The sequence below is a fragment of the Pseudorca crassidens genome, chromosome 8 (assembly GCF_039906515.1).
Source record: "Pseudorca crassidens isolate mPseCra1 chromosome 8, mPseCra1.hap1, whole genome shotgun sequence".
Taxonomy (NCBI): Eukaryota; Metazoa; Chordata; class Mammalia; order Artiodactyla; family Delphinidae; genus Pseudorca; species Pseudorca crassidens.
This window is the reverse complement of record NC_090303.1, coordinates 83,078,661-83,103,585: the sequence shown is the minus strand read 5'-3', so window position 1 is coordinate 83,103,585 and position 24,925 is coordinate 83,078,661. Positions and strand designations below refer to the sequence as shown.

The following is a 24,925-nucleotide window of genomic DNA, read 5'->3' as shown; positions in this document are numbered from 1 at the left end:
CATCCACTAGAGGACAGACAACAGAAGCAAGAACTACAATCCTGCAGCCTGTGGGAAAAAAACCACATTTACAGAAAAACACACAAGATGAAAAGGCAGAGGGCTACGTACCACATGAAGGAACAAGATAAAACCCCAGAAAAACAACTAAATGAAGTGGAGATAGGCAACCTTCCAGAAAAAGAATTCAGAATAATGACAGTGAAGATGATCCAGGACCTCAGAAAAAGAATGGAGGCAAAGATCAAGAAGATGCAAGAAATGCTTAACAAAGACCTAGAAGAATTAAAGAACAAACAAACAGAGATGAACAATACAATAACTGAAATGAAAAATACACTAGAAGGGAATCAATAGCAGAATAACTGAGTGAGAAGAACAGATAAGTGACCTGGAAGACATAATGGTGGAATTCACTGCTATGGAACAGAATAAAGAAAAAAGAATGAAAAGAAATGAAGACAGCCTAAGAGACCTCTGGGACAATATTAAACGCAACAACATTTGCATTATAGGGGTCCCAGAAGGAGAAGAGAGAGAGAAAGGACCCAAGAAAACACCTGAAGTGATTACAGTCGAAAGCTTCCTAACATGGGAAAGGAAATAGGCACCCAAGTCTGGGAAGCGCAGAGAGTCCCATACAGGATAAACCCAAGGAGAAACATGCCAAGACACATAGTAATCAAATTGGCAAAAATTAAAGACAAAGAAAAATTATCGACAGCAGCAAGGGAAAAACAACAAATAACATACAAGGGAACTCCCATAAGGTTAACAGCTGATTTCTCAGCAGAAACTCTACAAGCGAGAAGGGAGTGGCAGGACATATTTAAAGGGATGAAAGGGAAGAATCTACAACCAAGATTACTCTACCTGGCAAGGATCTCATTCAGATTCAATGGAGAAATCAAAAGCTTTTCAGACAAGCAAAAGCTAAGAGAATTCAGCAGCACCAAAAGAGCTCTACAACAAATGCCAAAGGAACTTCTCTAAGTGGGAAACCAAAGAGAAGAAAAGGACCTACAAAAACAAACTCAGAACAATTAAGAAAATGGTAATAGGAATATACATATCAATAATTACCTTAAAGGTGAATGGATTAAATGCTCCAACCAAAAGACACAGGCTTGCTGAATGTATACAAAAACAAGACCCATACATCCGCTATCTACAAGAGAACGACTTCAGACCTAGGGACACATACAGACTGAAAGTGAGGGAATGGAAAAAGATATTCCATGCAAATGGAAATCAAAAGAAAGCTGGAGTAGCAATACTCATACCAGATAAAATAGACTTTAAAATAAAGAATGTTACAAGAGACAAGGAAGGAAACTACATAATGATCAAGGGATCAATCCAAGAAGATATAACAATTATAAATATATATGCACCCAACATAGGAGCACCTCAATACATAAGGCAACTGCTAACAGCCATAAAAGAGGAAATCGACATGATCCAAACAGAAAATTAATAAGGAAACACAGCTTTAAAAGACACAATAGACGAGATACATTTAATTGATATTTATAGGACATTCCATCCAAAAACAACAGATTACACTTTCTTCTCAAGTTCGCATGGAACATTCTCCAGGATACATCACATCTTGGGTCACAAATCAAGCATCAGTAAATTTCAGAAAATTGAAATCATATCAAGCATCTTTTCTGACCCCAACGCTATGAGATTAGAAATCAATTACAGGGGGAAAAAACGTACAAAACACAAACACATGGAGGCTAAACAATAAGTTACAAAATAACCAAGAGATCATTGAAGAAATCAAAGAGGAAATAAAAAAATACCTAGCGACAAAAGACAATGAAAACACGATGATCCAAAACCTATGGGATGCAGCAAAAGCAGTTCTAAGAGGTAAGTTTATAGGAATATAAGCCTACCTCAAGAAACAAGAAAAATCTCAAATAAACAATCTAACCTTACACCTAAAGGAACTAGAGAAAGAAAAACAAACAAAAGCCAAAGTTAGCAGAAAGAAAGAAATCACAAAGATCAGAGCAGAAATAAATGAAATAGAAACAAAGAAAATAAGGGCAAAGATGAATAAAACTAAAAGCTGGTTCTTTGAGAAGATAAACAAAATTGATAAACCATTAGCCAGACTCATCAAGAAAAAGAGGTCGGACTCAAATCAATAAAATTAGAAATGAAAAAGAAGTTAAAACAGACACCGCATAAATACAAAGCATCCTAAGAGACTACTACAAGCAACTCTATGCCAATAAAATGGAGAACCTGGAAGAAATGGACAAATTCTTAGAAAGTTATAACCTTCCAAGACTGAACCAGGAAGAAATAGAAAATGTGAACACACCAATCACAAGCAATGAAATTGAAACTGTGATTAAAAATCTTCCAACAGGGGCTTCCCTGGTGGCACAGTGGTTGAGAGTCCGCCTGCCCACGCAGGAGACACAGGTTCGTGCCCCGGTCCGGGAAGATCCCACATGTCGCGGAGCGGTTGGGCCCGTGAGCCATGGCCGCTGAGCCTGCACGTCCGGAGCCTGTGCTCCACAACGGGAGAGGCCACCACAGTGAGAGGCCCGCGTACCACAAAAAAAAAAAAAAAAAAAAAAATCTTCCAACAAACAAAAGTCCAGAACCAGATGGCTTCACAGGTGAATTCTTCACAGGTGATGGCTTCACAGGTCAAATATTTAGAGAAGAGCTAACACACAACCTTCTCAAACTCTTCCAAAATATTGCAGAGGAAGAAACACTCCCAAACTCATTCTATGAGGCCACCATCACCCTGATACCAAAGCCAGACAAAGATACTAAAAAACAAGAAAATTACAGACCAACATCACTGATGAATATAGATGCAAAAATCCTCAACAAATTACTAGCAAACAGAATCCAACAACACATTAAAAGAATCATACGGGGCTTCCCTGGTGGTGTAGTGGTTGAGAGTCCGCCTGCCGATGCAGGGGACACGGGTTCGTGCCCCGGTCCGGGAGGATCCCACATGCCGCAGAGTGGCTGGGCCTGTGAGCCATGGCCGCTGAGCCTGCGCGTCTGGAGCCTGTGCTCCACAATGGGAGAGGCCACAACAGTGAGAGGCACGCGTACCGCAAAAAAAAAAAAAAAAAAAAGAATCATACACTATGACCAAGTGGGATATATCCCAGGGATGCAAGGATTCTTCAATATACGCAAATGAATCAACGTGATACACCATATTAACAAACTGAAGAATAAAAACCATATGATCATCTCAACAGATGCAGAAAAAGCTTTTGACACAATTCAACACCCGTTTATGATAAAAAAAATCTCCAGAAGTGGGCATATAGGGAACCTAACTCAACATAATAAAGGCCATATACGACAAACCCACAGCAAACATCATTCCCAATGGTGAAAAACGGAAAGCATTTCCACTAAGATCAGGAACAAGACAAGGATGTCCACTCTCACCACTATTATTCAACATAGTTTTGGAAGTCCTAGCCACAGCAATCAGAGAAGAAAAAGAAATAAAAGGAATACAAATTGGAAAAGAAGAAGTAAAACTGTCACTGTCTGCAGATGACCTGATACTATACATAGAGAATCCTAAAGATGCCACCAGAAAACTACTGGAGCGAATCAATGAATTTGGTAAAATTGCAGGATACAAAATTAATGCACAGAAATCTCTTGCATTCCTATACACTAATGATGAAAAATCTGAAAGAGAAATTAAGGAAACACTCCCATTTACCACTGCAACAAAAAGAATAAAATACCCAGGAATAAACCTACCTAGGGAGACAAAAGACCTGTATGGAGAAAACTGTAAGACACTGATGAAAGATATTAAAGATGATACAAACAGATGGAGAGATATACCATGTACTTGGACTGCAAGAACCAATACTGTGAAAATGACTACACTACCCAAAACAATCTACAGATTCAGTGCAATCCCTATCAAATTACCAATGGCATTTTTTACGGAACTAGAACAAAAAATCTTAAAATTTGTATGGAGACACAAAAGACCCCAAATAGCCAAAGCAGTCTTGAGGGAAAAAAACAGAGCTGGAGGAATCAGATTCCCTGACTTCAGAGTATACTACAAAGCTACAGTAATCAAGACAATATGGTACTGGCACAAAACCAGAAATATAGATCAATGGAACAGGATAGAAAGCCCCCAGATAAACCCACGCACCTATGGTCAACTGATCTATGACCGAGGAGGCAAGGACATACAATGGAGAAAACACAGTCTCTTAAATAAGTGGTGCTTGGGAAACTGGACAGCTACATGTAAAAGAATGAAATTAGAACACTTGCACAAAAATAAACTCAAAATGGATTAGAAACCTAAATGTAAGACCGGACACTATAAAACTCTTAGAGGAAAACATAGGAAGAACACTCTTTGACATAAATCACAGCAAGATCTTTTTTGATCCACTTCATACAGTAATGGAAATAAAAGCAAAAATAAACAAATGGGACCTACTGAAACTTAAAAGCTTTTGCAAAGCAAAGGAAACTACAAATAAGATGAAAAGACAACCTCAGAATGGGAGAACATTTTTGCAAATGAAGCAATGGACAAAGGATTAATCTCCAAAATATACAAGCAGCTCATGCAGCTCAATATCAAAAAAACAAACAACCCAATCCAAAAATGGGCAGAAGACCTAAATGGACATTTCTCCAAAGACATACAGATGGCCAAGAAGCACATGAAAAGCTGCTCAACATCACTAATTATTAGAGAAATGCAAATCAAAACTACTATGAGGTATCACCTCACACCAGTTAGAATGGGCATCATCAGAAAATCTACAAACAACAAATGCTGGAGAGGGTGTGGAGAAAAGGGAACCCTCTTGCACTGCTGGTGGGAACATAAATTGATACAGCCACTATGGAGAAGAGTATGGAGGTTCCTTAAAAAACTAAAAATAGAATTACCATATGACCCAGCAATCCCACTACTGGGCATATACCCAGAGAAAACTATAATTCAAAAAGACACATGCACCCCACTGTTCGTTTCAGCACTATTTACAATAGCCAGGTCATGGAAGCAACCTAAATGTCCATCGACAGACGAATGGATAAAGAAGATCTGGTACATATATACAATGGAATATTACTCAGCCATAAAAAGCAACGAAATTGGGTCGTTTGTAGAGATGTGGATGAATCTAGAGACTGTCATACAGAGTGAAGTAAGTCAGAAAGAGAAAAACAAATATAGTATATTAATGCATATATGTGGAATCTAGAAAAATGGTACAGATGAACCGGTTTGCAGGGCAGAAACTGAGACACAGATGTAGAGAACAAACGTATGGACACCAAGGGGGGAAAGTTTTGGGCGGCAGGGGGCGGGGGGGGGCGTGAACCGGGCAATTGGGATTGACATGTATTCACTGATGTGTTTAAGATGGATAACAAATAAGAACCTGCTGTATAAAGAAATAAATAAAATAAAATTCAAAAATTCAAGAAATAAATAAATAAAACTAAAAAAACAAACAACAACAGCTAAAAAAACCCAGTATCTTTAGCCTCCAAATTACTGATGTAGCTTACACTTTTCTGAGACTAAAGTGTTAATTAAAGCCAGCTGCAACCCATCCTACTGAGTGAACTTAACATATGATATATGCACTATAAACCTTACATACCTAAAAATCATTTCTAACAAATTCACACTGACACTAACAACAAATACATTTTACCTATTACTTAAGTATATACAGATCCATAAACCGAAGAGCCCTAAAAGGCTTTGGAGAGAGATAAATTTTCCCTGACCTTAAAACATAACCACTGAGCCCCTGTCAGTTTTGCTAGATTCCAAGGAGCAGATTTTGCTTGGAATTTGATTTATTCACTCTGCTTTATTTTACATTTACTTATTCCTTGTACCTCATATAATATCGTACATCTACTTGTTGTTTGGTTTGTTGTCTGTCTCCCCGTTAAATTGTTAGCAGGAGCTAAGTGTCTTTGTTCACTGCTATATTCACAGTATCGAGAACACAGCCTGGCATATAGTAAATGCTCAATAAATATTTGGGGATGGATGGATAAATACTCTGGAACTCAATATCTACGGTGTAAGGCATAAGTCTACTGATTCTTATGAGTATAAGAACAGCACTGCTTCGTCTCCAAGCCTGTTTTTGAATTACATACATCAAATGCCATTAATGAATGCTGAGTAACCTCCTCGCTCAGAAAAATACACACGTACACCTGGGCAGGAATATCCTAGAAGCCATGAGAACACCAGATATTACCTATTTTATGTCGGGGGCAGGAATGAAAATGCAGCAAAGCCAGTGTAGAGTCGACTCCCCCAGTTCTCACTGTGGTGTGAGAGGAAGTCAGATAGTGAGAAGAGTAATGGACACTTACTTGTTCGCTCTCATGCCTTCTCTCCGGGTGGCCAATCCCTCTGCAACCAGAGATTCTGCAATGTTTTCCCCATTGGTATCTGAGGAGGAAAAAAGAGGTGTGAATCTTGTGTTTAAATCCATCTCCAATAGCAAGAGAGCTCTCATGGGACCACTTTCACCCGTAGCTCTTCAAGGAATGATGTTGCCAGAGAACGGGACAAGGCAGCAAGGTAGGGTTGGGTTTTCCAAAAACCCAAAACGTCTAGTCTCTAGGACCCAGAGGTCTATAAATCTTCTCTGGACTAATTTTCTAGTGTATCTCCTCAGCCAAAGGCAATCTCAGGAACTCCAGGAGACTGACAGGGAAGCAAGACACATGCAGCAGCCCAGGAAAGGATAACTAACACTGACCTAAGGAGGAGAGGCCTGGCACCAAATGCAAATTCTGCCGCTTAATAGGTCTTTCAGCATCTTGATACACGTACTCATCTATAAAATGGGAAGAGTACCTGCCGAGATGGGTTCTTGTGAGAATTAAATGTGTGTAAATCGCCAAGCGCAGTGCCAAGCACACGGCAGGAATTCACACAACAGATTCAAAAGGCAGCCCCCCCACCTGGACAGTCAGACAGATTCACCTAGGACTGCCTACGATGTTTCACACTGGCAAGTCCAGTTCCTCTCACGATGTCCTGTTCTCTGCTCCAAGAGGCCACCAAGACAAGTAAGCCACACCATTTGACAAACACTTTCTCCTAGTCTCAGAGATGCAGGGGACAGCATCTCGATTTCCAATCTCACACGGCAGCCTTCAGAGCAGGCAAGAAAAATGAAGTGAAACATAAAACACAAGCTGATTAGGCGCCCCCTGAGCACTTGAAACATTAATTGCATTTCCACGCTACTGAAAAAGCTTTTAGGCGCTCTGTATTCTCTTAAATCCCTGCTTGTCAGCCAAAATGATAAAAGAAGACAGCTATGAGGGAATCACCACATAAAAATCTTTAATACAGCAGAGAACAAGCTCCTAGATAAACTGAAACACAGCAGTCTAGCTGATAGGTAACGTCAGCATAGAATAAAATTCTCTAAGGTTTATGTATTCAGTACACTATACATAGACTTCCGCAAGCAACAACAAGTTTACATACCACCCCCAAACTCAACCTAAATGCCTTGCCATTAGCCCTGTCCAAATTTCTGAAGCACATAAGCCCCTGTTCCTACTGCCAAAAAAAAAAAAGTTGAGATGAATGCTGTTCACGCAAAGAACGTTGAGGTTCTGAAGCTGAGCGTGGATCACAAGAACCTTTCCACTGAGGTTACTGCTGAGGCCCGACACAGACACACACAGCTACCTGACATCAGTAAATATTACATTGGTTCTTTCGAAGCAACAGGAATAATCCCACAGAGTGGAAAGTCAAAAGGAAAGACTCCACAATGATGGGGAAAGTTGCGCAGTAAGGTGCCAAGAGGTCGGGGGTAGAAAGAACGACGGCCTGGTACAAACAAGGCGAACGGCCATAAACTCTCCAGTCAACAGCAAACGCAACAGCTCTTGGACAGCTCCTTGGCACAGAGCACTTTGAAAGGGCTGCTGGCTGGCCCACTTCTAAATGAGTTCATTGCTCCTTCAAAAGGGAGAAAAAATACAATTCTCTGGGCCAAACTCCCAAAGAAGGTAACAAAATGTGGTGGATAGAATACTGAAAACAGGGAATGTGTAGGGAAAAGATCTGATGCTTGCTTATTACTAACCAAGGTATGATTGTGATCAAGTCACAATTGGGGCTGGTACTCAGAGCAGGTGGGTGACTATATTTTCTCCAAAAGTTGAAGACTAATCAATCATCTCTCTCTCTTTTTTTTAATAAGTTCTGGGTTAACCACAAACTCTCAAATTCTGTCATTCTCCTCCATCATAAAAAGAGTAGCCACAGGGGTTCCCTGGTGACGCAGTGGTTGAGAGTCCGCCTGCTGATGCGGGGGACACGGGTTCGTGCCCCGGTCCGCGAAGATCCCACATGCCGCAGAGCGGCTGGGCCTGTGAGCCACGGCCGCTGAGCCTGTGCGTCTGGAGCCTGTGTTGTGGCCGGAGAGGCCGCAACAGTGAGAGGCCCGCGTACCGCAAAAAAAAGGAGTAGCCACATAAACAACAGGGATTTACTGTATAGCACATGGAACCATATTCAGTATCTTATAATAACCTATAGTGGAAAAGAATCTGAAGCTACACACCTGAAACACAATATTGTAAATCAACTATAGTTAAATAAATTCTTTATCTATCTACATATAGCAAAAGAAAATCTTTTTTCTAAACAAAAACAAAAGACAAAAAAGAGAGTAGCCATAAAATAGACTAAATATATAAACACTAATTAATTAGCTAAGGCACTGTTTCATTACAGTTGATAGTGAGAATTGGTTAAAGTATCTGAGTGAAAATATTAAACTTTAAGCCATTTAAGCCTTTAAAACTGAAAGATGTAGATGATTTCAATCATTCTTTCGGTAATTTTTTTTTTTTTTTTTTTTTTTTGCGGTACACGGGCCTCTCACTTTTGTGGCTTCTCCCGCTGCGGAGCACAGACTCCAGATGCGCAGGCTCAGCAGCCATGGCTCACGGGCCCAGCCGCTCCGCGGCACGTGGGATCTTCCCCGACCGGGGCACGAACCCGTGTCCCCTGCATCGGCAGGCGGACTCTCAACCACTGCGCCACCAGGGAAGCCCCTTTCGGTAATTATTTATCAATCACCTCCTATGCGCCAGATTCTATTAAACACACTAGTACGTTAACATGCTAAATTACATCCACTCTGTAATTTGCGTCAGTTTGAAAAACAAACTTTCCAAAAACAACTTTAAATTTTAAATGTCAGCTCCTCTTACCTTAAATAGACTTTTTTATAGTTGGAGACTAAGGCTATTTAAATGAACACTTACAGGCGGTCTCTCCATAGAGATATCTGTACCAAAAAAATGTTCTATAGTCCAGTGAGGTCTCTTGTCCGGTAACAGAAGATTGACCAGCTCTTACAGAATTGTATTATTTTGGGTAATGAAATTCTCGAACAATTGCATTTTGAAGACAGTATACTTCTATTTGTTTTACATTCTTTCTAGCCAGTAGTCCTCCAACAATAATGCTCAAGTGTTTTATTACCTACTATATTATTTGAATTATGGGTAAAAGGCAAATTTATTTACTTCTCTTTTTGAAAAGATTCCATATTATTTCTATAATTTCCCAATCAGGATGCAGATAGCCATTTGCTAAAAGGGCTGTTTCTCTACTGGGTAAATTGGACCAGAAGGCTCCAAGGTCATCCACAACTCACTTGTCTAAGACCTCTACACTTAAAATCAGAATCCTACAAGGATATTGTTAGCCTTATCATATACCCTGCTTGCTTACTTCCAGCTTACTAGTCACCCAAGGCAAATAGATTATCTAAAGCAGCTCAGTTAGAAGGCTAGTTTATCAAGAATCACAGGACACTTTAAAAGGTGTCTGCTCCCAAATAATCCAGATGAATATAAGTGTTCCTGTTCATCTGACTGCTTTATGGAAAACATTCTACCATTCTTTCAATGTCCTATTTCTGTTCAAACTCCATTGTGCAATCTCACTCTCCCTCTACCTAATGCAAAAAAGACCAGAACACCTAATATCCTATAAGCTATCTGGCCCAGCTAAACAACAGGCACACACACATATTTATTGAGTGCATTCTCTGTGCTGGAGCGAGATGCTTTACACATACCATCTCTTTAAACTCTCTGTATAACTTACAAATGAAACTAGGGCTTAGAAAGGTTCAGTTACGGGTTAAGTAAGAGTACATGGTAGAAGAGCCAGGAATCCACACCTACACCACTCTAAAGCCTGTGTTCTTTCCATTCCATTCCAAGTCATGTGGCTTACAGAAAACCACAAGCTCTAAACAAATCGTCCTTTCCTAAAGAGAGCCCCCAGGAGGAGAAGAAAAGCCACAAGACAGATAAAGCAAATAGAAGATGCAATAGGAAATCTATAGGAATTCAATTAGCACTCTGACCTAGAAGCACAGAGCCAATGAGTTCCACAGGCTGACAGCCTAAATACAGGGGAAAATAATTCTACGCTTACACGCACACCTAAACCAAGCCAGGAAATCGGGCACAGGAGTAAACTAGGAGCAGGAGTACCAGGGCACCTACATGCCACGAGCTCTGTGCACTTCCAATGAGACCTACAGCCAACACTCCCAGAGCGACCTCCGCCAGATGAAAACCAGTCTTTGGAGGAACTTCAGACTTGGAGAAAAATGAGTACCTTTCCCCCTTGGTACTCACCTTTTCCAAGGTAGATCATGCCATACTCTCGCCCCTGGGGAGTCTTGTTTTCTATCGTGAAGCAGACTTCCTTCCCAATCAGCTTCTTCCGAAGGAACTCTCGAGCAGGAAATGCCCAGGGCTGAAAGATAAAATAAATGTGTTCAAGAACTGGGCAGTTCTCACGCGGCACAATCAACATCCAAGCAACTTCACTCCTTCAATAGCCTGGCCATGCACTAGGCCTTGAGGAGAATATAAAAATGAAACATACACAACATGGATCATACGCTTAGGGGTCTCCTAAAAAAGGCAGGTCGGACAGTTGGTTTAACTAGCACGAGCCCTAAAAACAGGCATCATGGTTTCCCAGACACCAGCACTAGGAGTTCCCCCCATGCCCACCCCTCCATCACCCCCATCACTGTCTACTCTCTAGCTGTCTGCTGTCTACTGTCTACTGTTTAGCTGGTAAGGGATCAGCTTGGCAATGGTGGTTCTTCCCTGTCCCTCATTAAAGACCCAGATACAAGGAGTGAGCCACACATCCACAATGGGTACAGAGTCTGCATGTGATCTCAAGATACTGTGCAGGGACTTCCCTGGTGGTGCAGTGGTTAAGAATCCACCTACCAATGCAGGGGACACGGGTTTGATCCCTGTTCCGGGAAGATCCCATGTGCCGCGGAGCAACTAAGCCCGTGCGCCACAACTGCTGAGCCTGCGCTCTAGAGCCTGCGAGCTGCAACTACTGAAGCCCACGCACCTATAGCCCGTGCTCCTCAATGAGAGAAGCCACGGCAATGAGAAGCCCGCGCACCACAATGAAGAGTAGCCCCCGCTCTCCACAACTAGAGAAAGCCTGCGCGCAGCAAGGAAGACCCAAAGCAGCCAAAAATAAAAATAAAAAATAAAAATATATATATATATAAAAAGATACTGTGCAAAGGGATGGTTTTACCCCATCACTTTGGGATGGTACAGACAAAGGGAGATGTCTCCTCTGAAGCAGCACCGTCATAGTCAGTGGTCACTAGCACTTGAATTTACAGTCTGGACCTAGCTCAGTGCCCCAAGTTCCCTTAGAACAGAAATGAGGAAGGAGAGGGTAAGAGCTCAAGGAGTACATGATCTGCAGAAGTTCGTGTGCAGGAACAATGCAGCGTATAAAAGGGCAGAGTGGTATATGTCTATCACCAATTGGAGCCACAGAACATGGACTACACATAGTAAAGGCAAAACAGTGTATCAGTGACCTGAAAAGGAAGCGCCTGCCAACCTTTTCAGTCCATGAAGATTATTCCATGGGGTTAGCCAAGAAGCTTTTCTAGAAGAAAAACATCCATGACTTCCCAGAAACCAGAAGCCAGTTTAAATGTGGCAGTCTACCAACCCACTGGGCTGGTATTCACAAAACCAGTACTGTTAGACAACGACAACTGTGGATAGTTCTAGGAAGAACTAATCCTGAGTAAGTGCTCTTGAAGACACAAAAACAAGCTTATCCTCATTCATCTAATGCGCTCTCTTCAAAGTGCCAACAAGCAAAAGAACCAATCACTCAATGGCAATATGGAGTTCACCACATTTTAATCTCCCATTTCTACCCCTCTCCTCATTCATAATAATGAGAACAGATACTGTGACCAAAGAGTATGATGACTGATAATGAGCCCAACTACCAGCCACATCACAGAAACAGCACTAAACCAATTAACACAGCCTCACACATTTTTATCACCTTACTGAGCCGCTTACTCTAAAAACATCCTCAGCTATAGATCTAATGTCTAGGCTTCAGTTTTGAGTAATACACTAATACCTAAAATTCAGTAAAACATTGCTTTCCTAAATGTAAAGCTCTGACAAAACAAAGTACTCCTAAAGGAAGCCAAGACTTCGGTAAAAATTCATTTATCAAGGGTCAGTTCACAAGGAAATAGCTAACCCCTGTGGGGAAACCTCCAACTTCTACCGACTAGGCAGAATTACTAAAAGCTTTTAAGGCTTGAGGAAGGAGCACCCTTGTCTCAGGACCTCATGTTTTACAGCTGGTCAGTCACTGGGCAATAAGAGAAAGCTACACTGGAGGTCCTGAAAAGGACATACACCTTATCCTAGAGAAAGGTAACCTAGCTTCTTTAATATTCCAGCCTTCTCAAGTTGTGTTCCATCCAGAGTCAGGCAAATTCAATAAACGGACAAGATACGAGCTATGAAGAGAGGCGATTAGAAGATTCAGGAAAGCGAGTGACCGCATCACTCCTGCCGAGGGCAACAGGGCACTCCAGGAGAGAATCCTGTGCAGGTGTCCACACAGAGCACAGCCAGCAGAAGGCTACCTAATGGAGAAGGCCATCCCAGCAGAGCCTCCCAGAACAACTCTACGTATACAGAAACTGACTCAAAGCGTTCATCACATTAGGGGCACAATGACCCAATAGGAAGAATCACTGGTCTGGTCAAATGATGTGCCAGAGCTCCACCTAGGAAGCAATGGCTGTTAAGTAGCTGAGACTCAAAACTGCCTCTTCCCTTTAGAATGCCCAATGGCAGGTGATCTAGCAGCTTGCTCTCCACTCCCAGACCCATGCAAGGTTCTGGTGTCTACCACGACAAATGGAATTTTAATTCCCATCTTTTCTTTGCACCAGGTAGACTCCCAAACTACTGAAACAAGATTAAATCCCACAACAATGTAAACCCTCAAAGCTAGCTACTTTTGTACTTGGCCCAGTGCTCGATCATCCCACTGTCCCACCTGCGCATGTAATTAATCCCTCTCTGCTGCAACCACGCCACCACCCCAACTTTCAAAAGCTCCACTGAATGTAGAACGACTGTGACATTCATTTCTGTATTTCACATGAAACCAACATACAGCTTCACGTACAATGAGAGCTCAAGAAATCTGTGGGAATGGGCTTCCCTGGTGGTGCAGTGGTTGAGGGTCCGCCTGCCGATGCAGGGGACACGGGTTCGTGCCCCGGTCCGGGAGGATCCCACATGCCGCGGAGCGGCTGGGCCCGTGAGCCATGGCCGCTGAGCCTGCGCGTCCGGAGCCTGTGCTCCGCAACGGGAGAGGCCACAACGGTGAGAGGCCCGCGTACCGCAAAAAAAAAAAAAAAAAAAAAAAAAAGAAATCTGTGGGAAATAAATATATAATTCCCACAGTGCCCATCAATGCAGTTATCTAGGCTGCGTAGAGTAGCTAGGCAATGCTGGGGATTAGGCTGGAACAGGGCAGTATGGTTGGGGACACACAGCAGAGCTACTTTTATTGTCACGGGACTTAGGAGAGAGCTAAGTTTCTCTGAAAGCAGATATGAAAGAAGGCGGAGAATAATCAAGTGCATGATATTTGGAACAGTGATACAAAGGGAAGCAAATAAGCAATCATGTCCTTGACTCTGTTTGAATGTGACAAAACTAGACATGCTCCAAAACAACAGAAAGCCAGAGAGAAAGTAATGCTACATTCCACAATCCACTGATCCACAAAAGGAGACGCTCGGGTTCTTTTCCTCATTATCCACTGTACACCTGCTTTGTGTCAGGCACTGACGAGGAAGAAAAACACAGATGTCCCTCCCCTGAGGAGCCGACACCAAGTACAGAGACATATAAACATGGAATAGGGTGACAGCACAAAAAAGGGATGATGAAAGGTGATGTCAGGTGTAACTTCTCCAGAGGATGAATCACCAGGGCACAAGGAGGAGACGGAGCTTCCGCTGGAGGAGGCAGTTGAGCCAAGGCATGAGCAGGCAGGACTCAGGTGGCCTGTTAGGAGACCCGAACACTTCCTCAGGGTTGGGACTTAGCATCCCAGAAGGGGTTCAGTAAGAGAAGACTAAAAGTCAAATCACAAATGGGACTGTAACCCAGGCTACGGCATTTAAATTTGTCCAGCCCTAATGAGGAATCACTGAAGTATCTGGCAGTAATACTGAGCCAGGGGGAAAAAATGACATTATATCTCAAAAACATCTGAGAGCATACAGAGAAAGAATCAGAGGGAAGGAAAATGAAGGCAGAAAGACTGTTATCTTAATATTCCAGAGTTGAACAAAGCACTCTCTCAGAGTTGAACAAAGAACAATAGCAATTGTAATGAAGTTTCGAGAAGAGAGATTTTGAAAGAGCAGAATCTCTAGGTCTCGATAAAAAACTGGAGGTTGGCGGGGGTGTCTGGAATTGGGTTACCACTTGGCGTCACTGCTAACTTGAGCCAGAGCACCTTCAAGGGCATGGTGGGGGGAAAACCAAATCACAGCAGGGCAAGGAGAGACTAGATTACTGCACACAGAAATAGTGGCTGTGGCTGACAAAGGGCGAAATCTGTAGCTCTCAAATACTTCAGGCCACAGGGACCTTTGAAGAGTTACCAGGAGAGACTGAGCTGCTCTGGAAGAGACAAAAACCACTAGGCTGTACAAATATATGAAACTCCAGTGAGAGCAGGGATCAGATTACATGGTATTCTTTCAGGTGGGATAGTTCTGGTAAGATTTTATTGTACTGTTACATAGGCTACAGCTAAGATACTTCAGAACAAGCTCCAACTGGCCTTGATTCTCATCCACAAAACAGAAAATTAAAACCCAACCCTTCTTCCCTACAGGCAACACTGCTTCTTCCTTCTGGGGAAATGAACTTGACTGGCTCTAGCCAACCAGGGTCAACACTCTTCTCCTCTTAGAAGCAGGCAAGCTGTTACACAACACAAAACTGAAAGGGAAAGAACTATTCAAAACGTTGATCAAGAAAAGCACTTAGCACCCAAAATTTGAAAAGTGCTGAGAGGGATGTAATCTTCAGCACTTGGACTAACAGTACGAGAAATGTCTGTAGTAGCAGAAATTAAATAGCACTCGAGATTACCACAGCTAACATTCGTTAAGTAGCTTACAGGCCCATGCTAAACATTCCGCATTATCTTGTTTAATCCTCATTGAACAACCCTGAGGTATAGAGTAACCCAATACTTGTGCTTACTGATAGAGGACCAATGGAAAATAACTGATTTTGTCTATTTAGTCATTATCCCAAGAATCTAACTGCTGCTGATAGAATTTGGGGTGATTTGTCTCTATTTCCTATAACACTGCTTTACTATCTTCTTAATTCAAACAAAATGCTTTTTATTATAGATGGAAAAAACTGCATGTTTTTCCTTAAATGAAAGAACCCCGTGAGCTGCTTTTTTTCCCGCACTTCCATGGGAGAAAACAGCAGACGGAAGCTGAGGTACCAACTTGCCCATCATCATCAAGCTGAGGCAAAAGACAAATAATTAGAATCCAGAAACTTCATTTTTGATAGCCAAAGCACCACTGAAGAAGAGACAAGAACTGATGTTTCAAAGTACAGGAGCCAAGAAGACTGATGGCAGCTGCCTGGAGAGGTAACTTAAGGAGTCCCAGGCAGACCACAAAGAAGGCAAGGTGGCCAGGCATTAGAGATGGAGGAGAAGGGGGCTGGAGGGGACGGTGGAACAAAAGCTCAGAAGCTTGTCAAATCGCCATAACACATGGTTCTTGACAACTACTGAACCACAAGTTGCCCTAAGAAACTGATAACTTCCTCCCTTCCAAATGCATGTTTACACAAAATTTTGCAAACAATTTCATGGGGTTCACAGACGTCCTTAGGACACAGATCCCAGATTAAGAATCTATAATAAGGCACATTCCTAACATGTATAGTATATGCTACCATTTATGAAAATGAGCGTCTACGGTATAGCACAGTGAACTATATATACTCAATATCTTATAATAACCTATCATGGAAAAGAATCTGAAATACATATAACTGAATCACTTTGCTGTACACTTGAAACTAACACAACATGGTAAATTAACTATACTTCAATTAAAAAAAAGAAAGAAAGAAAAGAAAATGAGTGTCTGCTTGTATAGGTGATAAATGCCTCTGGAGATTCAAGCCTGCCGTAACACCAGTAGTCTCCTGGGAGAAGAACTAGATTTTTCACTGTGCATCCTTCTGAATTTTGAAGGTAAATGAAGAATTCAAACATAAATAAAAGAGCTCTGCCATAACTAATGCCAACCTCAAACAGCGGAGACTACCTAGGAAATGTACTAACCCGTTTCCAGAGAAAGAGGCATGAAACACTGATAAACCTGAAAAGGCTCTAAACCTATGGGAAAGTGTATGACGGAAAGAGACTGGGATTACTGGGATTAAAGGTAGCGAATGTATAAACTGAAGCAAGCCACTGTTGATTTGTCATCAATCCTGTGATATAAAAATACTTGAAATAGGGAGCCTACTTCAAGATGGCAGAGGAGTGAGACGTGGACATCACCTTCCTCCTGACAAATACATCAGAAATACATCTACATGTGGAACAACTCCTACAGAACACCTACTAAACGCTGGCAGAAGACCTCAGACTTCCCAAAAGACAATAAACTCCCCACATACCTGGGTAGGGCCAAAGAAAAAAGAAAAAACAGACAAAAGAATAGGGACGGGACCTGCACCTCTGGGAGGGAGCTGTGAAGGAGGAAAAGTTTCCACACACTAGGAAGCCCCTCACTGGCGGACACGGCGGGTGACAGGGGGGAAGCTGCAGAGCCACGGAGGAGAGCACAGCAACAGGGGTGCGGAGGGCAAAGTGGAGAGATTCCCGCACAGAGGATCAGGGCCGACCGGCACTCACCAGCCCGAGGCTTGTCTGCTCACCCATCAGGGCGGGTGTAGGCTGGGAGCTGAGGCTCGGGCTTCAGAGGTCAGACCCCAGGGAGAGGACTGGGGTTGGCTGCGCGAACACAGACTGAAGGGGGCTAGTGTGCCACAGCTAGCCGGGAGGGAGTCTGGGAAAAATTCTGGACCTGCCTAAGAGGCAAGAGACCACTGTTTTGGGTGCACGAGGAGAGGGGATTCAGAGCACCACCTAAATGAGCTCGAGAAGGGTGCGAGCCGCAGCTATCAGCACGGACCCCAGAGACAGGCATGAGACGCTAAGGCTGCTGCTGCCGCCACCAAGAAGCCTGTGTGCAAGCACAGGTCACTATCCACACCCACCTTCCGGGGAGCCTGTGCAGCCTGCCACTGCCAGGGTCCCGTGATCCAGGGACAACTTACCCGGGAGAACGCACGGCGCACCTCGGCTGGTGCAACGTTACGCTGGCCTCTGCCCCCGCAGGCTCGCCCCGCATTCCATACCCCTCCCTCCCCCCGGCCTGAGTGAGCCAGAGCCCCCGAATCAGCTGCTCCTTTAACCCCGTCCTGTCTGAGTGAAGAACAGATGCCCTCGGGTGACCCACATGCAGAGGCGGGGCCAAATCCAAAGCTGAACCCCAGGAGCTGTGCGAACAAAGAAGAGAAAGGGAAATCTCTCCCAGCAGCCTCAGGAGTGGCAGGGTAAATCTCCACAATCAACTTGATGTACCCTGCATCTGTGGAATACCTGAATAGACAAGGAATCATCCCAAAATTCAGGCGGTGGACTTCAGAAGCAACTGTAGACTTGGGGGTTTGCTTTCTGCATCTAATTTATTTCTGGTTTTATGTTTATCTTAGTTTAGTATTTAGAGTTTACCATCATTGGTAGATTTGTTTATTGCTTCGGTTGCTCTCTTCCTTGTTTTATTTTTAATATATATATATTTTTTCCATTTTCTCTTTCTGTGAGTCTGTGTGTGTATGCTTCTTTGCATGATTTTGCCTGTATAGCTTTGCTATAAAGAAACACAAGCTTTAAATGATACATTAAACAAGATGGACTTAATTGATATTTATAGGACATTCCATCCAAAAACAACAGAATACACTTTCTTCTCAAGTGCTCCTGGAACATTCTCCAGGATAGATCATCTACTGGGTCACAAATAAAGCATTGGTAAATTTTAAAAAATTGAAATCGTACCAAGTATGTTTTCCGACCACAATGCTATGAGACTAGATATCAATTACAGGAAAAAAACTGTAAAAAATACAAACACATGGAAGCTAAACAATACACTACTAAATAACCAAGAGATCACTGAAGAAATCAAAGAGGGACTCAAAAAATGCCTAGAAACAAATGACAATGAAAACACGATGACCCAAAACCTACTGGATGCAGCAAAAGCAGTTCTAAGGGGGAAGTTTAGAGCAATACAATTCTACCTCAAGAAACAAGAAACATCTCAAACAAACAACCTAACCTTACACCTAAAGCAATCAGAGAAAGAAGAACAAAAAAACCCCAAAGTTAGTGGAAGGAAAGAAATCATAAAGATCAGATCAGAAATAAATGAAAAAGAAATGAATGAAACAATAGCAATGATCAATAAAACTGAAAGCTGGTTCTTTAAGAAGATAAACAAAATTGATAAACCATTAGCCAGACATCAAGAAAAAAAAGGAGAACACTCAAATCAATAGAACTAGAAGTGAAAAAGGAGAAGTAACAACTGACACGGCAGAAATACAGGGATCATGAGAGATTACTACAAGCAACTATATGCCAATAAAATGGACAACCTGGAAGAAATGGACAAATTCTTAGAAAAGCACAACCTTCCGAGACGGAACCAGGAAGAAATAGAAAATATAAACAAACCAATCACAAGCACTGAAATTGAGACTGTGATTTAAAATCTTCCAACAAACAAAAGTCCAGGACCAGATGGCTTCACAGGAGCAATCTGTCAAACATTCAGAGAAGAGCTAACACCTATCCTTCTCAAACTCTTCCAAAATATAGCAGAGGGAGGAACACTCCCTAACTCATTATACAAGGCCACCATCACCCTGATACCAAAACCAAACAAAGATGTCACAAGAAAGAAAACTACAGGTGAGTATCACTGATGTACACAGATGCAAAAATCCTCAACAAAATACTAGCAAACAGAATCCAACAGCACATTAAAAGGATCATACACCATGATCAAGTGGGGTTTATTCCAGGAATGCAAGGATTCTTCAATATACACAAATCAATCAATGTGATGCACCATATTAACAAACTGAAGGAGAAAAACCACATGATCATATCAATAGATGCAGAAAGTTGTGACATAGTAGATGTGACAAAATACAACATCCATTTATGATAAACACCCTCCAGAAAGTAGGCATAAACGGAACTTACCTCAACATAATAAAGGCCATATATGACAAACCCACGGCCAACATTATCCTCAATGGTGAAAAACTGAAACCATTTTCACTAAGATCAGGAAAAAGATAAGGTTGTCCACTCTCACCACTATTTTTTTTTTCTTTTTTGCGATACGTGGGCCTCTCACTGTTGTGGCCTCTCCCGTTGCAGAGCACAGGCTCCGGACGCGCAGGCTCAGCAGCCATGGCTCACGGGCCCAGCCGCTCCGCGGCATGTGGGATCTTCCTGGATTGGGGCACAAACCCGTGTCCCCTGCATCGGCAGGCGGACTCTCAACCACTGCGCCACCAGGGAAGCCCTCACCACTATTATTCAACATTGTTTTGGAAGTTTCAGCCACAGCAATCAGAGAAGAAAAAGAAATAAAATGAATCCACATCAGGAAAGAAGAAGGAAAGCTGTCACTGTCTGCAGATGACATGATACTATACATAGAGAATCCTAAAGATGCTACCAGAAAACTACTAGAGCTAATCAATGAATTTGGTAAAGTAGCAGTACAAAATTAATGCACAGAAATCTCTTGCATTCCTATACACTAATGATGAAAAATCTGAAAGATAAATTAAGGAAACACTCCCATTTACCATTACAACAAAAAGAATAAAATACCTAGGAATAAACCTACCTAAGGAGACAGAAGACCTGTATGCAGAAAACTATAAGAGACTGATGAAAGAAATTAAGGTGACACAGATGGAGAGATGTACCCTGTTCTTAGATTGGGAGAATCAAAATTGTGAAAATGACTATACTACCCAAAGCAATCTACAGATTCAATGCAATCCCTATCAAACTACCAATGGCATCTTTCACAGAACTATAACAAAAAATTTCACAGTTTGTATGGAAACACAAAAGACCCTGAAGAGCCAAAGCAATCTTGAGAAAGAAAAACGGAGCTGGAGGAATCAGGCTCCCAGACTTCAGACTATACTACAAAGCTACAGTAATCAAGATAGTATGGTACTGGCACAAAAACAGAAATATAGATCAATGGAACACAATAGAAAGCCCAGAGATAAACCCACGCATATATGGTCACCTTATTTTTTATAAAGGAGGCAAGAATATACAATGGAGAAAAGACAGCCTCTTCAATAAGTGGTGCTGGGAAAACTGAACAGGTACATGTAAAAGAATGAAATTAGAACACTCCCTAACACCTTACACAAAAATAAACTCAAAATGGATTAAAGACCTAAATGTAAGGCCAGACACTATAAAACTCTTAGAGGAAAACATAGGCAGAACACTCTATGACATAAATCACAGCAAGATCTTTTTTGACCCACCTTCTAGAGAAATGGAAATAAAAACAAAAATAAACAAATGGAACCTAATGAAACTTAAAAGCTTCTGCACAGCAAAGGAAACCATAAACAAGACCAAAAGACAACCCTCAGAATGGGAGAAAATATTTGCAAATGAAGCAACTGACAAAGGATTAATCTCCAAAATTTACAAGCAACTCATGCAGCTCAATATCAAAAAAACAAACAACCCAATCCAAAAATGGGCAGACGACCTAAACAGACATTTCTCCAAAGAAGATATACAGATTGCCAACAAACACATGAAAGGATGCTCAACATCATTAATCATTAGAGAAATGCAAATCAAAACTACAACGAGGTATCACCTCACACCAGTCAGAATGGCTATCATCAATGAATTTACAAACAATAAATGGTGGAGAGGGTGTGGAGAAAAGGGAACCCTCTTGCACTGTTGGTGGGAATGTAAATTGATACAGCCACTATGGAGAACAGTATGGAGGTTCCTTAAAAAACTACAAATAGAACTACCATGCGACCCAGCAATCTCACTACTGGGCATATACCCTGAGAAAACCATAATTCCAAAAGAGTCATGTATCACAATGTTCATTGCAGCTCTATTTATAACAGCCAGGACATGGAATCAACATAAGTGTCCATCAACAGATGAATGGATAAAGAAGATGTGGCACACATATACGATGGAATATTACTCAGCCATAAAAAGAAACAAAATTGAGTTATTTGTAGTGAGGTCGATGGACCTAGAGTCTGTCATACAGAGTGAAGTAAGTCAGAAAGTGAAAAATAAATACCATATGCTAACACGTATATATGGAATCTAAAAGAAAAAAGAATGGCTCTGAAGAACCTAGGGGCAGGCAAGGAATAAAGACGCAGACGTGGAGAATGGACTTGAGGACATGGGGAGGGGGAAGGGTAAGCTGGGACGAAGTGAGAGAGTGGCATGGACATATATACACTACCAAACGTAAAATAGATAGCTGGTGGGAAGCAGCCGCATGGCACAGGAGATCAGCTCGTGCTTTGTGACCACCTAGAGGGTGGAATAGGGAGGGTGGGAGGGAGACGCAAGAGGGAGGAGATACGTGGATATATGTATGTGTGTAATTGATTCACTTTGTTATAAAGCAGAAACTAACACACCATTGTAAAGCAGTTATACTCCAATAAAGATGTTAAAAAAAAAAAAACAACTTGAAATATACAGAAAAGAAAGAGTACATCAAATGTGCAGTCAAGGAGGAGACTGGGCTATAACCTGGGTCCACAGCCTCTGCGAGGGGAAGCACCTACCTCATCCGGGGTGTCTTTTGCATCAGGTTGTGTGGCAGCTGCCCTGCGGGCAAGGTTTCCAGCGCGAATGTTGCTAAGGTTGATCTGCCTCTCTGGAGGAGGCCCACCACGAGGCTGCCCGCGCACAATGATGGCACACCCTGAGAGGACCTAGGTAAGGGGAAAAACAGAGAAAATTAGCCGTCTAAAGGTAACATCACCACAATACGATGGTCCACTCCTGTATCCCCAACATCTAGAACACTACTCGGCCTCTTGAAGGCACTCAAATATTTGCTGGATGACTGAATGAACAAGACTATTTTTAAGTTTATAAGAGAAATACCTACATAAAACCTTGGGCTAGATTCTGAAGTGACTGACCCAGCAATACAAATAAGAATTACACAAAATGATAGAAGACTCAAAATAGACTAGGGTGAAGAGGCATGCGAGACATGGAGATAACCTTTGTAATTTCATCCCAGCAAGCTGACCACCACCTGTGTTCTTTTCAGTATTTAAGAAGTTAATGTCTCCATCCACACATGCTGTTCTACGGTGGAAAAGGCAAGCAATGGAAGAAGGCCAGAGAAAAGTGGAAGCTGAAGGAAGAAGCCCCGACACGCCAGCCACACCAGCCAGAAGGAGCCGAGGATTCCCAGGGCTAACGTGGAGGCAGTGCAGCCAGAGCCCAGTGCTCACACTTCCTCTGTAGACAGTGCTCAGACTCTAGGCTAAGAGGGAAATACAGAAGAGAGAATCTAGAAACCCCACGCCCTCGGTGATTACAACAGGGGCATCGAAGAAGCACCTTAAAGCTCCCAAGTCCAGCAGCTCCTTTCCTCTCTCTCTGAAGGATGCCAGGCATAAAACCCACTTGGCAACTATGGAATGAGCTCTAAAGCTCACTTAAAATATTTGCGGGGGGAAGGAGAAAGGATTTCACGTGGGAGAAGAGAAGAGACGGCACACAGAAAAACGAGAATCATCGCCCAAGCTATTCAAATTCTTCACTCAGCGAGGCACGATTCAATCAACAGGGAGCCTTGAGCACTGGCTTCACAAGAGCTGAAAGGCTCAATCCCACCTTCAAAACAAGAAAAAGCTGCTGAATGAAAAGTTAGTAGATGGAAGGTTGGAGAGTCCTGCCAATGCAGAACTCCGAGACAGACAAGACCACGGAGTTTCCTGTAAAGGGAACAGTCCTTGGAAAGGAAGCTGACTCAAAGGAAGAAAGGAAGGAATATGAAGGAAGCCACTTTGATATGCATTTGCTTAGCTGACTTGTCTCCCTCACCTCTCCACCTTAACTCATGCTCTAAATCGTGGATTATTAATATAAATACAGAAGTGCATTAAACATATATGTACATCTTAAAGAATAAGAAGCAAACAACTATGTAACCACCACCCAAGTTAATTACCAAAACACTAGCAGAACCTTGGCTCCCCTGTGTCCCTCTCTACTCCCAGCCCCGTCTCCTGACCGCCACCACTATCCTGACCATTGTGTAACCCCTCCTTCCGTGCTTTTCTGTACAGTGTTACCATTTACGTATACATCTCTATGCAATATGGTGGTTTTGTTTTTCCTATTTCTGAACTCTTAAACTGAGTCTACTGTGTGTACCCAACAGTGACTTGCTTCTTCTGCCCTTTTTTTGGGTGAAACTCATTCATGCCAGAACACTAGTTTATTCACTTTTGTGGCTGTACAGTATTCCATTGTATGAATCTACATAGTCCAACAAATATACATAGTCCAATTTTTTTTTAATTAGTGCTAAGATTAACATCTCATTATCCCCAATACCTCAAGCATATAGACCTTGGTCTAAATGGTTCCTCCGTGGCTACACCATGACACACATAACGAAAGACTGTCTTCCTTACCTAGCTACAAGTCATGCTTTTCATTTTTATCCTTTGTGATCGAGTGTTACCAGCAATTAAACCCTACAGCTTCCAACCAAACAGTCTTGCTAACAGCCTTTCTTGAGAACCCATGTCCTGGACATCATCCCAGGGATCTGACATTCTAAAAAGACAAGCCCTCAAACAAAGCAAAGCCAAAGAAGAGATATACTAGGGCACAGGATGGTTGATGTCCCTGAAATGAGAAGGGCCAAAGGAAGAACAGGAAAAGAACCTGGAAATGATTCATTTACAGTCAATTCTTCCCAAGTGGCGGAAGAAGAGCACATTTTTGAATAACTGCCCTGAAATCATTCATGTACAGACCGCAACGGGACTGAGAAGCATAGAGCATACAAAGCAGAGCACCCGTCTCAAAGGGCTATTCCTTGATTTTTGTCAAGTTTTCACAAAAAGTAATAAAGCACTCCCAGGAGACCCAGTACCTCTTGGGAAGCCCAGCTGGAAACTCACGTTGGCTAACCAGTGAGCACGGACCCAGGCTAAGAAACAATCCTTATTTCTCAAGTCTGACGAAACCCGCTGAAAAGCTCAAGAATAGAATGACTGATGAGTACCC

At 42.3% G+C, this 24,925-nt stretch overlaps 1 protein-coding gene across 1 annotated transcript in view; it reads right to left on the bottom strand.

Moving 5' to 3' along the window:
* The window catches only part of SND1 (staphylococcal nuclease and tudor domain containing 1), a 419,471-nt gene that overhangs the window by 367,434 nt on the left and 27,112 nt on the right, over positions 1-24,925 (bottom strand). The window contains exons 2-4 of the mRNA XM_067746913.1: positions 22,450-22,599; positions 10,729-10,849; positions 6,406-6,484 (exon numbers count right to left, since the gene is read on the bottom strand). Coding sequence (XP_067603014.1) covers positions 6,406-6,484; positions 10,729-10,849; positions 22,450-22,599 — 350 coding nt within the window. The remainder of the gene's footprint in view (positions 1-6,405; positions 6,485-10,728; positions 10,850-22,449; positions 22,600-24,925) is intronic.